The sequence below is a fragment of the Netta rufina genome (assembly GCF_964035555.1).
Source record: "Netta rufina genome assembly, chromosome: 1".
Lineage (NCBI taxonomy): Eukaryota > Metazoa > Chordata > Aves > Anseriformes > Anatidae > Netta > Netta rufina.
In genome coordinates this window covers 1,141,752-1,153,621 of record NC_140123.1, presented here as the reverse complement: position 1 = coordinate 1,153,621, position 11,870 = coordinate 1,141,752, and the positions used below count along the sequence as shown (strand labels likewise).

General features: G+C 53.2%; 1 protein-coding gene across 1 annotated transcript; it reads left to right on the top strand.

Moving 5' to 3' along the window:
• The first annotated feature begins 6,363 nt into the window (after positions 1 to 6,363).
• WDR73 (WD repeat domain 73) lies at positions 6,364 to 11,204 on the top strand. Its single transcript, XM_084287986.1, has 9 exons — positions 6,364 to 6,497; positions 6,636 to 6,703; positions 7,143 to 7,231; positions 7,875 to 7,963; positions 8,674 to 8,741; positions 9,458 to 9,622; positions 9,822 to 10,196; positions 10,711 to 10,945; positions 11,096 to 11,204. Exons 1-9 carry the CDS (start codon positions 6,373 to 6,375, stop codon positions 11,157 to 11,159), a joined length of 1,278 nt encoding a protein of 425 aa, XP_084144112.1. The 5' UTR covers positions 6,364 to 6,372; the 3' UTR covers positions 11,160 to 11,204.
• The last annotated feature ends 666 nt before the right edge of the window (positions 11,205 to 11,870 follow it).

Genomic DNA, 11,870 nt, shown 5'->3' with positions numbered 1-11,870 from the left:
GTGGGCTGCGGCCACAGGGATGTCCATGAGGTCTCCTTTGTTCAAAAGCTGAACGAGAACAAGGAACTGGAAGCAATATTGTGCCTGCACCTCACCCACACGAGCGATCCGACACAAACTGCTGGCAGCAATTCCTGTTCTGACTTTCAGTCTCCAAAAATGCAATGGGAGATTTGACCAACTACAGTCCTGCATCCCGATGAGCTTCCCATAAAGGCAGCCCCACTGCAGGCTGGGTTCCTGAGCAAAGCATATAAGCACCAACATACTCATCCTTTCTATTTCCAGCCTTTTTTTCTCCCAAATCCTTCAGGTACTGTTCCTTTTTCAGGAAGGAGCCCTCACTCCTAAACCCTGGTTTCAAAACCAGCCTGCAAGTAGGCAGGTCTACCAAACTTCCCAATAATTCATCTATGCAAGGTTGCTAAAGGACTAGGAGGGGTGATGACTTTTGGTGTGCAGCCCACAGGAGCATGAAAGGATGCTGAGTACCTGCAGCTTGAGGAGCAGCTCGCTTCATCAGGTACCTCATCGTACCCCTCTGGCCATCACCTCTGCTGCGTCCAAGAAATCTGTGCATTTAGGAACTTCTTCACCAAATCATGGATGTTCTTAAGGTCCCTGGGGTACTAAACAGGAAAAAAAAATCTTTAACTGTTGGATAAATACCAAAAAAAAGGCATACAAAAAGTCAGGTTTTGCTTACTAGAAGATGTTGGAGCAAGTAAAACAACAGCAACAGTGTCATGAAAAACACAAATAGGAGGTACCTATGGGTGGCTTCAGCCATAAATCAGCAACGACAACCTCAGCCTTCGCTGGCTTCATCCTCAAGACTTCAAGGCTGAGCAGTACGTTTCGTGGATAAGCACACCCTGCACATAATGAGTCTCTGAAAATCCGCCTAGTAAAATCTCTTTGATGAATACTGAGACTTTCCTCCAGCCTTTCATCAGCTCTCGGTTTTCAGCTCTGCCAGGTCTGACATCTCCCCACGTGAAGATTCAGGATCAGAAAGGAGGTGATTTCTCTCGCGAGTTCAGAGAACAGAGCTGAAAGCAGCGGCTCCAGATTTCACAAAACCAAGGATTTGACTCCTCAGGAGGGGTTCGCTGAGCTTTTTTTGTGGGGCTCAGCAGCCAGGCTCAGCTCCCAGCAGCGGAGTTTGGCCCTCGAGGTCAGCTGGCATCCTGCATGTGGATCACAGATTGCCAAGCTCCTTCCCCCTGCACTCAAAGTGTGATAAAAACGAGTATCTGCCCACAGATATCACTTGTGCATGACAGTAGCAATTCTCAGGAAAGCCTTGTTTAACTGATGGGAGGATTTTTTCCACATATGCAAGTGCATGTCATTTTCTGCATCACCATCTGGGGCAATGCTCATGGCAGCTAATCCCACACGGTGCCTGCAGACTCAGGGCTCTCTCGAGCTCTGGAAGAGTTTTCCCAGAAATACCCAGACCTCAAGAGCTGCTCATTTTGCTTTGTTCGTGTTTCTTCCTGGCCATGAAAGCTGAAGATTTCACCCCGTGCTGTTCCACTTCTGAGGAAGGGCTGATCTGTGGATCTGCACAGCAGACTCAAACTCCTCGGGTGGCACTGCCAGGCTCTTCTGATCCACCAAGGTCCTTGCTTCAGCCGTGCCAAAACTGGAACACAAGTGGGCAACACTTCATTAATACAAAAGGTGTTACCCTGCAGCATTGTTCCTTCAAAATCCCTTCCAATTTAAGCAATTTCTGGGGTCCAGCAACAGCAGCAGTCCATGTGGGGCTGCACACACATGTGTGCACTCCACGTGGGGACAAATCCCTGTTTGTGTGGAAAAGCTACCGGGAATTAAGGCCAAATAATGTTCTGTGCCTCTTTTCAAGCTTCCAAGGGTGGCTTTTCTATAGGAATAGTAACTGGAAATAGTATTTTTATCCTTGTGAATAACTACTGTGTACCATTCAGACTGAAGACGGCTTCGACATCCAGCAGGCAAATACCATCTCATCTCATTTAGAGAGTATGTCAGGTCTCACACTCAGCATTTCCATTCCTGGGTCCTTTCACAGTTTTCTTCCCCAACCTACGTGTCTCCGAGGCTGCCCAAACCCTGAAACAGTGCTGAGTCTGTGGGCAGGGAGAAGCAGCTAAGGCTGGTGTGTGCTCTGAGTCTCCTTCACTTTGCCAGGCTCTCACCCTTTCCTTTCCCATTTCTCCTCCTCTCTGCCCTCACGTCCTGCTGGAATTGCACTGTGCGCCCACATGGGCAGTTGTCCAGCTCAGGCTAAGCTCCTGTCCTGCAGCTAATAAATACAAATATAAATAAATAAATAAAAATAAATGCAAATGAGAAGAAAGTTAACAGGACAAGGTGATGAAGGGATGAGCTCTGAACCCACTGACTGCCGCACCTCTTGTATTCTCAAGTGCAGCTGATATTATTACAGCTTTAATTTAAATTTAATCTAAGCAGGTTCATATAAAAAATAAAATAAAAAAAAAAAATCAGAGTCCTCTTTCAGATTCTTCACAAGATGCTACATCAAATTTTAATTCTTGAATCATAGCATGTAGAAAGAATAGGTAAGACAAGGTTCTTACCGAATTTGAGACTGTTCAAGTATTTTACAAAAATAATGTGAATGAAAAACCTTTTCCTCTGTATATGAAAATTCTTGCCACTCTTTCTCCAAACAAAATACAATAAATACCAGCGTATCTCAAAGTGACAAAGTGGAGATTTCAGGAATGTAACCACAGGTGAGAAGTGTCAACCAGATCCACTCCCTGCTTGCAGTGCCTTTTGGCCAAAGGCAGGGGTCTGGCTTTTGGTCCTTGTTTTCACGGCTTTTCTGCCTTTCTACCTTCTCTTGTTGCTTCTTTCTTGCTCAATTCTGTACTGACAGCCCCAAGCACAGAGTTCAGATGGCACAGCTCACCCAGACTGCAGCAGCCTGAAGGGATCGTGTCACCCGGGGTGTCCTGCCACCTCTCCGAGGACACCAAGGTCCCAGAAAATCACCCAAATCATCCTCCTTCCTCTGACAACTGGTGCAGGACTGGCATTGACGGCGGGCTGAAAAGCGAGGGGAAAATAAATGGCAACAGAACATCAGATAATATAGGAGACACTGTACAGATTAAAAGGTTCACGTTCAGATGGATTTGTGTAGAAGCAGTGTTTATCTGATTACTGCACAGCCACCTCCGAAGCCGTAGGCTGCCACCTTGCAGTGTTACAGAAAATAGGCACTGCTTGCCTCACGGCACCATGCGTGCCAGCTAAAACCTGGCCAGAAGACTGAAAAAGCACAATAATCTGTATGCTCAACAAGCTTCAAATTATCACGAGTGATCCCGAAGCACCACTGCTACAGACAGCGAGCCCACAGCTGGAAGCAAGCTCCAAACCCCTGGCATCTGATCAGAACTTGTGCTTGAATAAATGAATTTACTGGGGAGAAATCGACCATCTTCTGACACAGTCAGCTCACGGCGAGGCCCAGCTCTGCCGTCTCCATTCGGACAGCATCCTCTTGGCACGGGCACCAAAATCTGTGGTAACACACAGCACTTCTGGCAGGAAAATAGCAAAGTACTTAACGACGACTGACGTCTTTGTCAAAAACAAAAACAGCAACACCAGTAAGGAAGTGCTGGCTGGAAACCAGTGCATAACCCTCACATTACACACAGAGGAACTGGTGTAAAGGGCAGAGGTTATGCTGGGTTTGCAGCTCATAAGGACTTGGCAGGCTTCTGAATTTATCCCAACCTTCACCTCGAGGGTCCTGCACCTAGAGGGGAATAAACCCAAGCACCAGTACAGGCTGGGGGCTGACCTGCTGGAGAGCAGCTTTGCAGAGAGGGACCTAGGAATCCTGGTGGGCAGCAGGCTGACCACAAGTTGTTTTGGGCCAAGAAGGCCGACAATATCTTGGGCTGCATTCAGAAGTGTTGCCAGCAGGTCAAGGGAGGTGATCCTGCCCCTCTACTCAGCCCTGGTGGGGAGCGTATGTCCAGTTTTGGGCTCCCCAGCACAAGAGGGACATGGAGCTACTGGATCGAGTCCAGAGGAGGGCTATGAAGATGATGAGAGGACTGGAGCACTTGATGTAGAAGGACAGGCTGAGAGAACTGGGCCTGCTTAGCCTGGAAAAGCAAAGACTGAGGGGAGACCTCATTAATGTGTATAAATATCTGAGGTGAGGTGGCAAGAGCATGGAGCTGGTCTCTTTTCAGTAGGGCCCAGTGACAGGATGAGAGGCAACGGGCACAAACTGAAATACAGGAGGTTACGGCTCAATATGAGGGGGGACTTCTGTACTGGGAGGGTGACAGAGCACTGGGACAGGTTGCCCAGAAAGGCTGTGCAGTCTCCTTCTCTGGAGATATTCAAAACCCGCCTGGGTGCCATCCTGTGCAAGGTGCTCTAGGTGATCCTGCTTGGCAGGGGGGTGAGCTAGATGATCTTCAGAGGTCCCTGCCAACCTCGGCCATTTGGGGATTCTGTGATACCGTGGTGTTTGTGAGAAGGACATACGGCCATGGGCACTGTAGTGTTTATGAAGAGGACACATATAACTGCAGTGCCTATGAACAGGACATATAGCTGTTGGCACTGGGGTGTTTGTGAAGGGACACAGAGCTGTGGGTATATTGGTGTCTGTTAGAGGGGAATATTGAGGTGTTTGTGAAGGGATATATATCAGGGGCACTGCAGTGTCTGTGAAGGGACATATAGCTGTGGGCACTGTGGAGTTTGAGAAGGGAGACATAGCTGTGAGTATTGTTTATAAGAGGGGAAAAACACATAGCTGTGGATATCGAAGTGTTTGTGAAGGGACATATAGCTGTGGGCACTGCGGTGTTTGTGAAGGGACACATAGCTGTGGGTATTGTGTTTGTGAGGGGACACAGCTGTGAGTATTGTGTTTTTAAGAGGGGACAGACATAATATAGCTGTGGATATTGAGGTGTCTGTGAAGGGACATAGAGCTGTGGGCACTTTGGTGTCTGTGAACAGGACATAGAGCTGTGGGCACTGCAGTGTTTGTGAAGGGGCACATAGCTGTGGGTATTGCGGAGTTTGCGAAGGAACACATAGCTGTGAGTATTGTGTTTTTAAGACGGGACAGACATAAAATATAGCTGTGGATATTGAGGTGTTTGTGAAGGGACACACATGTATAGCCGTGGTCACTGCAGTGTCTCTGAACAGAACATATAGCTGTGGGAACTGGGGTGTTTGTGAAGGGACGCAGAGTTCTGGGTATTGTGTTTGTGAAGGCTGTGGGTATTGTGGTGTTGTAAGGGGAATATTGAGGTGTTTGTGAAGGGACATATAGCCGTGGGCCCTGCGGTGTCAGTGAAGAGGACATAGCTGTGGGCACTGGGGTGTTTGTGAAAGGACGCATAGCTGTGAGTATTGTGTTTATAAGAGGGGACAGACATATAGCTGTGGATATTGAGGTGTTTGTGAAGGGACATAAAGCAGTGGGCACTGCAGGAAGTTCCTTCAGTGTCTGTGAAGGAATATATAGCTGTGGGCACTGGGGTGTTTGTGAAGGGGCACGTACCTGTGGGTATTGTGGTGTTTGTAAGAGGGGAATATTGAGGTATTTATGAAGGGATATATATCAGGGGCACTGCAGTGTCTGTGAAGGGACACAGAGCTGTGAGTATTGTGTTTATAAGAGGGGACAGACATGTAATATAGCTGTGGATATTGATGTGTTTATGAAGGGACACATAGCCTTGGGCATGGTGGTGTCTGTGAAGGGACATAGCTGTGGGCACTGCAGTGTTTGTGAAGAGACACATAACTGTGGGTATTGTGTTTGTGAAGGGACACATAGCTATGGGCATTGTGGTGTTTGTAAGAGGGGAATATTGAGGTGTTTGTGAAGGGGAATATTGAGGTGTTTGTGAAGGGACACATAGCTGGGGGCATTGTGGTGTTTGTAAGAGGGGAATATTGAGGTGTTTGTGAAGGGGAATATTGAGGTGTTTGTGAAGGGACACATAGCTGGGGGAATTGTGGTGTTTGTAAGAGGGGAATATTGAGGTGTTTGTGAAGGGACACATAGCAGCGGGCATGGTGGGACATAGAGCTGTGGGTACTGCACCATCTGTGACCAGGACACGTAGCTGGGGGCACTGCAGTGTCTATGAAGGACCCCAAAGCTCCAGATCCCGACATGTTTGTGAGCAGCGCCCATGCCCCCACCCCCACCCCCGCCCCTCCCATCCCGGCCGGCGCCAGCCGCCCGCCACCGACCCCGGGGGAGCCGCGCCCGTCTTCCCGCCTCCCTGGGTGTGACGTCACTGCCGCGCGACGGGGCGTGACGTCACAGGGCCGCGACGGGCGGGCGTTGCTATGGAGGCGGCGGGGGCTGGTGGTGAGGAGGAGGAAGAGGAGGAGGAGGAAGAAGAAGATGAAGAAGAAGAAGAAGGAGAAGATGATGAAGAAGAAGACGAATGGCTGCTGAGCTCCCTGCGCCTGTGAGACGGGCCCTGGGCCTTCAGCCTCCTCTCCCCAGCCTCTCCCTGCCCCCTCAGGCCTCTTCCCCCTCCCCGGCCTACCCCCACCCCCCAAGCCTCAGCCTCCCCCCCCCCCTCAGCAGCCCCCTGTCCCCGCAGGTACGAGGATCTCCACACCTTCGAGCTCCAGGCTCCCACCCGCGTCATCGAATGGGCCCTGGGGAACCGTGAGTGTGGGGGGGAGGGGCTGGGGGGGCCGGGCAGGGGTCCTGAGGGGCCGGGCAGGGGTCCTGAGGGGCCGGGCAGGGGTTCTGGGGGGCCGGGCAGGGGTTCTGGGGGGCCAGGCAGGGGTTCTGGGGGGCCAGGCAGGGGTTCTGGGGGGCCAGGCAGGGGTTCTGGGGGGCCAGGCTAGGGGCTGGGGGTTGAGGGAGGCCTGGCCAGGCTGTGCTGGGGTCCTGAGGGGAGAATGGGGGCTGCATCACCAGGCTGGGAGGCTGGGGAAGTGGGAGAGGGGCTGCACTGGGGTCCTGTGGGGAGAAAAGGGGAGACAAGGGGCTGGGGACGTACCGGGGTTCGTCCTGGGGTCGTGCTGCAATGCAGGGGTCTGGCCCAAGGTGGGTGTGGTGAGGGGATCACTCACTGTGACCCTGGTTCCTCACCCCACAGGTGTTTGTGTGGCTGGGTACGGGAACTCTGACAGAAATGAGATCCTGCAGCTGCTGCCCCCGCCGACCTTGCAGGCGAAGGAGACCCAGGTGGGTGCTGCGGCTGGGGTGGCATCCCAAACCCAGAGTGTTTTGGCCAGCTTTGGAGCAGTTTCTGACCAGAATCTGAAGTGCGTTGACCACCCGGCTGCTGTCCAGCTCGGGTAGGTCATGTTGGCAGTCTGGTTGTGAAATCCTGCTGCCCTGCGGACAGCGTGTGCTGTGGAAGCTCCATCTCCAGATGTGTGAGTGAAAGATTTTCCTGGGGAAAGAGGAGACGTGAGGAGACCCGGGAAAACAAAGAAGGGACAGGCTGAGATGCCTGAGCCTGGGGAACCGTGCTGCTGAACAGCGATATTGGCTCGTGATTAGGTGGTGTCTGAGCTAAAATAAGAGGTGGTGTTTGGCCAAGCACGCACAGCCAGCAGCAAACCCGGGCAGAGTGCTTGGCACAAGCTTTATCTGTATTTTTTCCCCTATCATCAAGGATCCTTCAGCTTTTATATCTGTATTTTTTCCCCTATTATCAAGGATCCCTCAGCTTTGTAGCTCCTGTTGGAAGAAGCGTTTAGTGGACAGGCAAGAGCTCTGCCATGCCAGAATGTCTCTCATGCCTCTGTCTTTTTTTTTGTGTTAACTGACCTGGCTTTATGCAGCATTAACTTGAAGAAATGACTTTTCCTCTGATTTCCAGGGCCTGTGTCCAGAGAGAGACTTCAAGGTGGAATGCGGTGGGTTTTCCAGCCGCCCGGTGTACAGCCTGAAGCACGTGCCAGACACCAGGTATGGGCACGGGGTCCTAGCAGAGGAGAAAACAAGTGGTGGAGAGGAGCCTGGTGACTTCTGCCAGGAGGAATATTGGCGAATGTTTGCACCTCTTCATTCCTGGGTGCTTTTAGAGCACTCCCTGTAGCAGGGAAGCTGAAACTGTCGGCACAGGCCGCTGGAATGTTGGAGCTGGGTTACAAGAAGCGAGCAGCAGGGGCTGCTGAGATCGTGGTGGTCACCAGGGATCCCTCCCTACCTCACTTGTGAGCAGGGGAGGGCTGCGTGGTTTCCCTGCGCTGCCTTTTTCCATCCTTTCCTTCTGGATTTGGAGGTGCCCAACAGGCAGAGCAGGTGGTGGCTGCCTCTGCTCTGCAGGTTCCTGCGGACGCAGGTTCAGGAGGCTTTGGCTGGTGCTGGTTGTAGCAAACGAGCTTCCCTCTGGCTGATTCATATCAGTTGCTCAGCTCTCACCTCCTACACCAGCCCCCGGTGCTGCTCCGGGGCTCTCTGCCTCGTTCCTAGTCTAGAGCTTTTGGGAAATGTGCTAATTAAATGCCATCGCCTGGGGCTGGGCTGCACAGATCGCCCTGGTGTGAGGAGTTGTGAAACTGCAGCCCTGATGGCTCCTGCACAGCCAGGCTGGGCCTCACCAGGTTGTTTGGGAGGGGGAGGAAGGCTGTTCTCTGCCCCCGATGAGCCTTGTGGGGTTCTTCTTGTTCCCGTAGCTTGCTGGTGACGAGCGGCCCACCTGACAGCTCCCTCCACGTCTGGCAGGTGTCAGGAGAGGACTCGGGTAAGGGCACACGCTTCTGATGTGAGTAGTTTCTCAGCGTAGACTGCGTGTCAGCATCTCCAGCTTCCTCTGCTTCTCGGGGGTAAAATGGGGAGAAAAATCCCAGTCCTGCTCAGTGAGTGAGTGTCCTCGTGTGGCAAGGGTTTGGGAACGGCACGACGGCTTGGAAAGGTGTTCACCCCACAGCCCAAACCTCAGAAGGGAGTCAGGTGGTTTTGGCCTGGTGCTGTGGCTTTCCACCTTCTCTTATCTGTGAGCTCTTACGTAAATAAAAATCCCACTTGTGTGCTTAGCACGAGATTCCCTGAATAATTTGGGGGTAAGAAATAAATTTGCCCCACACGTCACCTTTTGGGGGGCACCGTGAGCCAGCTCAGCTCTCCACGCCTGCTTCTAGGAGAGGCTTGACGTTGTTCTGTCTCTTCTTGTGAAACACCACCAGAAAAGGAAGTACAAAGTGCTACTCGAATTTTCTTTTCTGCTGAAAATAAACACCTTGATTCACAGCTTTTTACGGGTTTTCCTCGATTTCCCAGGGTTTGGTGGCGGTCCTTGCTGGATGGGTTGGAAAACGTGGTTTAATTCTGGAGACAAAGTTGTAATTTGATTTCTCGTTGGCGTAGCAGGTTGCAAGGTGTCTCTGTGAAGCAACTTGGTCTTGCGGATTGCTCGCTTCCTGGCGTGTTTTACAGCTGCTTATCTCTCTTTTGAAATAGATGTTATCAAACCTGTAAGTGCCATACCTGCAGAAAATAGCACTGGGCAGGCTTGGGCTAAAATCGCGACGATTTCAACCAAAGCCCCGTGGGTCCTTCACGGCTCCAGAGTCGACAACGTCCGGATCACGGAGGTGGAATCACAGAAAAACGTCTACGTGGCAGGTACCCAAACCAAGCCTGAGCCTGTCTGGCTTTGCAGAGCTGGATTTTGGGCGAGGCGAGGATAACTGCTCGGGTGGCAAACATTTCCTTAGCTGGGCTGCCTTCAGACATGTGCCAATACTCTCACGACGTCCCAAATCCTTGTCCTTCCCAGCTTCCAGAAGCTGGAAATCCACAATCTTGTCTTTTTTTTTTTTAGCTTCCAGAAGCAGCGAGGAGCTCAGCGGCGTGGCCTTCCTGGACTGCAACACCTTGCTGCTGTGCTGCACGGGGGGGCAGCTGGGGCTGGCTGACGTGCGGCACCCCCAGAGCCCCGTGGAGGTTGCGGCCGTCCCCTCGGCGCCTCGTGGCGAGCGGTGGTGCGCGGGGGTCGGCCACGGACCCCCTGGCTCTGATTTAAGCCCCCAGCCCGTAGCTTGCCTCTCGAGCGGGGGGCACCTCGTCCTGGCAGACGTGAGGAAAATCTCCGAGCCTTTGGCCTCGGCCATGTGCAGAATTCCCTCTCCTGGCTGCGGGGCAGAGTTCCTGTGCGTCTCCTGGGCTCCTGCCCTGGAAGGCTGCCTGGCTGTTTCAGGTACGTGCTGCTGGGCTGAGACGTTCCTTTTCTGGAAGTTTTGAGCTTTGCATCATGCCCAGCTGTATTTTAACCCCCCCCCGGTCAGGGAGTGGCTGTTCAGAGGCATCGGAGAGGTGAGCTGATAGCCCCCGCAGCTCACCTTTAGCTGCTGCAGGACCCCAAAGCCCGGATCAGCTCCGGGGGGGCTCGCAGCTTCCCTTCTCCAAAAAAAAGACCCCAAACCCTTAGCAAATTCTGCCCTAAGCCTTAGGAAACACGGCTAGTGGCAGCGGCAGCCTGGCCACCACGGGGTGTGCATCCATCAGGCCGTCTCCTGGCCTGAGCGTGGCAAATCCAGACTCGGGAACGTGCAGTCCTCATGGATCTGGCCGCGTTTTCCCTGCCCGCTGTTAGCTTCAGCCAAACTCCTGCTGCTCTGCTGTCACTCCGGGCTCTTCCAGCCCCGTTGGGAAGGCAGCTGCGAGCCCGGGGTTGAGCTGGTGACTCCCTCATTTCTCTCTTTTCATTCCAGGCTTTGATGGCACCGTGCAGGTGTACGACACGCGGCGCTGGGACCGCTCCGACAGGGAGGCAGAGCCGCTCTTCGTCCACAGAGGCCACAAATTCGGCGGCCCGGCTGGCAGCGAGGGCCCTCCCCGGGTCACGGTGCACACGTGGCACCCGCAGAAACCCAGAACTTTGCTGTCGGCAGCCAGCGATGGCTCCCTGCACGTTTGGGACTGGGTTCAGCCCTGCGGGGGCTGTGGGTAGGTCACGCTTTGGGTGAGCTGGGTGTTTCCTGCCTGCCTGCGTGGGCCGGGAGGTTGTGAGGTTATCCATTTGCTTGAAGTCACTGTTCTGAGACAGCCATAGCTAACAGACACGGCTATAAAGAACTGTTTTTTTATATAATATAGCAAGAACTCTGCTCGTGTCACTTCTTCTCCTGGTTACCAGCCTCCAAAGCGCGGCAGCCTGTAGTTCTCACCGCGTCCACTAGCGGAGAACATCCTGCTGTCGGCTCATCCCCCCGCCCACGTCGTGTTTTGCGCCGTGCCCTTCAAACGAGGAAGATAGATATAAAAAAGAAAAAAAAGGGCGAGTACAATTTGAGGAAACGGGCTGCTCGGGGGCACGTTTAACCTCCCGGTTTCCGTCCCCAGGCACCGCTGGGGTGGCTGCACGCCCCGCGGGGTGTTGGTGTTTCAGCACTTGTGCGTGGCCTCTGCCACAGGAAGCTGCAGCGTGGTGACAGCGGCGCAGCCCGCACAGGAACAGCCTTTCCGCCCCGGCCTGCTGCGAGTTCTGCCCTGCCCCTGTGTCACCAGAGAGCACCCGGCCTAGGAAAAGGCCTCCGTAGCTTGTGGGCCTTTTCTTTTCATCAAAAAGTTTGAATTTGGGTGGCTTTTTTTGGGGCCTGAGGAGGCCGGGTGGTGATTTGTACAGTCCCTGCCTGTTACCAGGCGGTGCCTGGGGGCACAGGGAGCCTGCTGCCCCTTGTCCTGAACACCGAGGGCAGGATGTGAGTGAACAGGGGGTGCTCACCTGGAAAACAGCCCCCAGCCCTGCGGGATGCTCACGCTGGAGTGGGCAACACAAATCTTGCACCAGCTCTGCCTCTGCTCCTCCACCCGGCGCTGGCCATCCCCTCTTGCCCCTAAACACCCCCAAATGTGGTTATTTCTCCAGGAA

Bases quoted from the DNA above. Each gene is read 5' to 3' on its own strand.
- WDR73 (XM_084287986.1), top strand. From the start codon at position 6,373: ATGGAGGCGGCGGGGGCTGGTGGTGAGGAGGAGGAAGAGGAGGAGGAG. The intron at 7,964-8,673 runs GTATGGGCACGG...TTGTTCCCGTAG, and splicing joins AAGCACGTGCCAGACACCAG to CTTGCTGGTGACGAGCGGCC. The intron at 8,742-9,457 runs GTAAGGGCACAC...CTTTTGAAATAG, and splicing joins GGTGTCAGGAGAGGACTCGG to ATGTTATCAAACCTGTAAGT.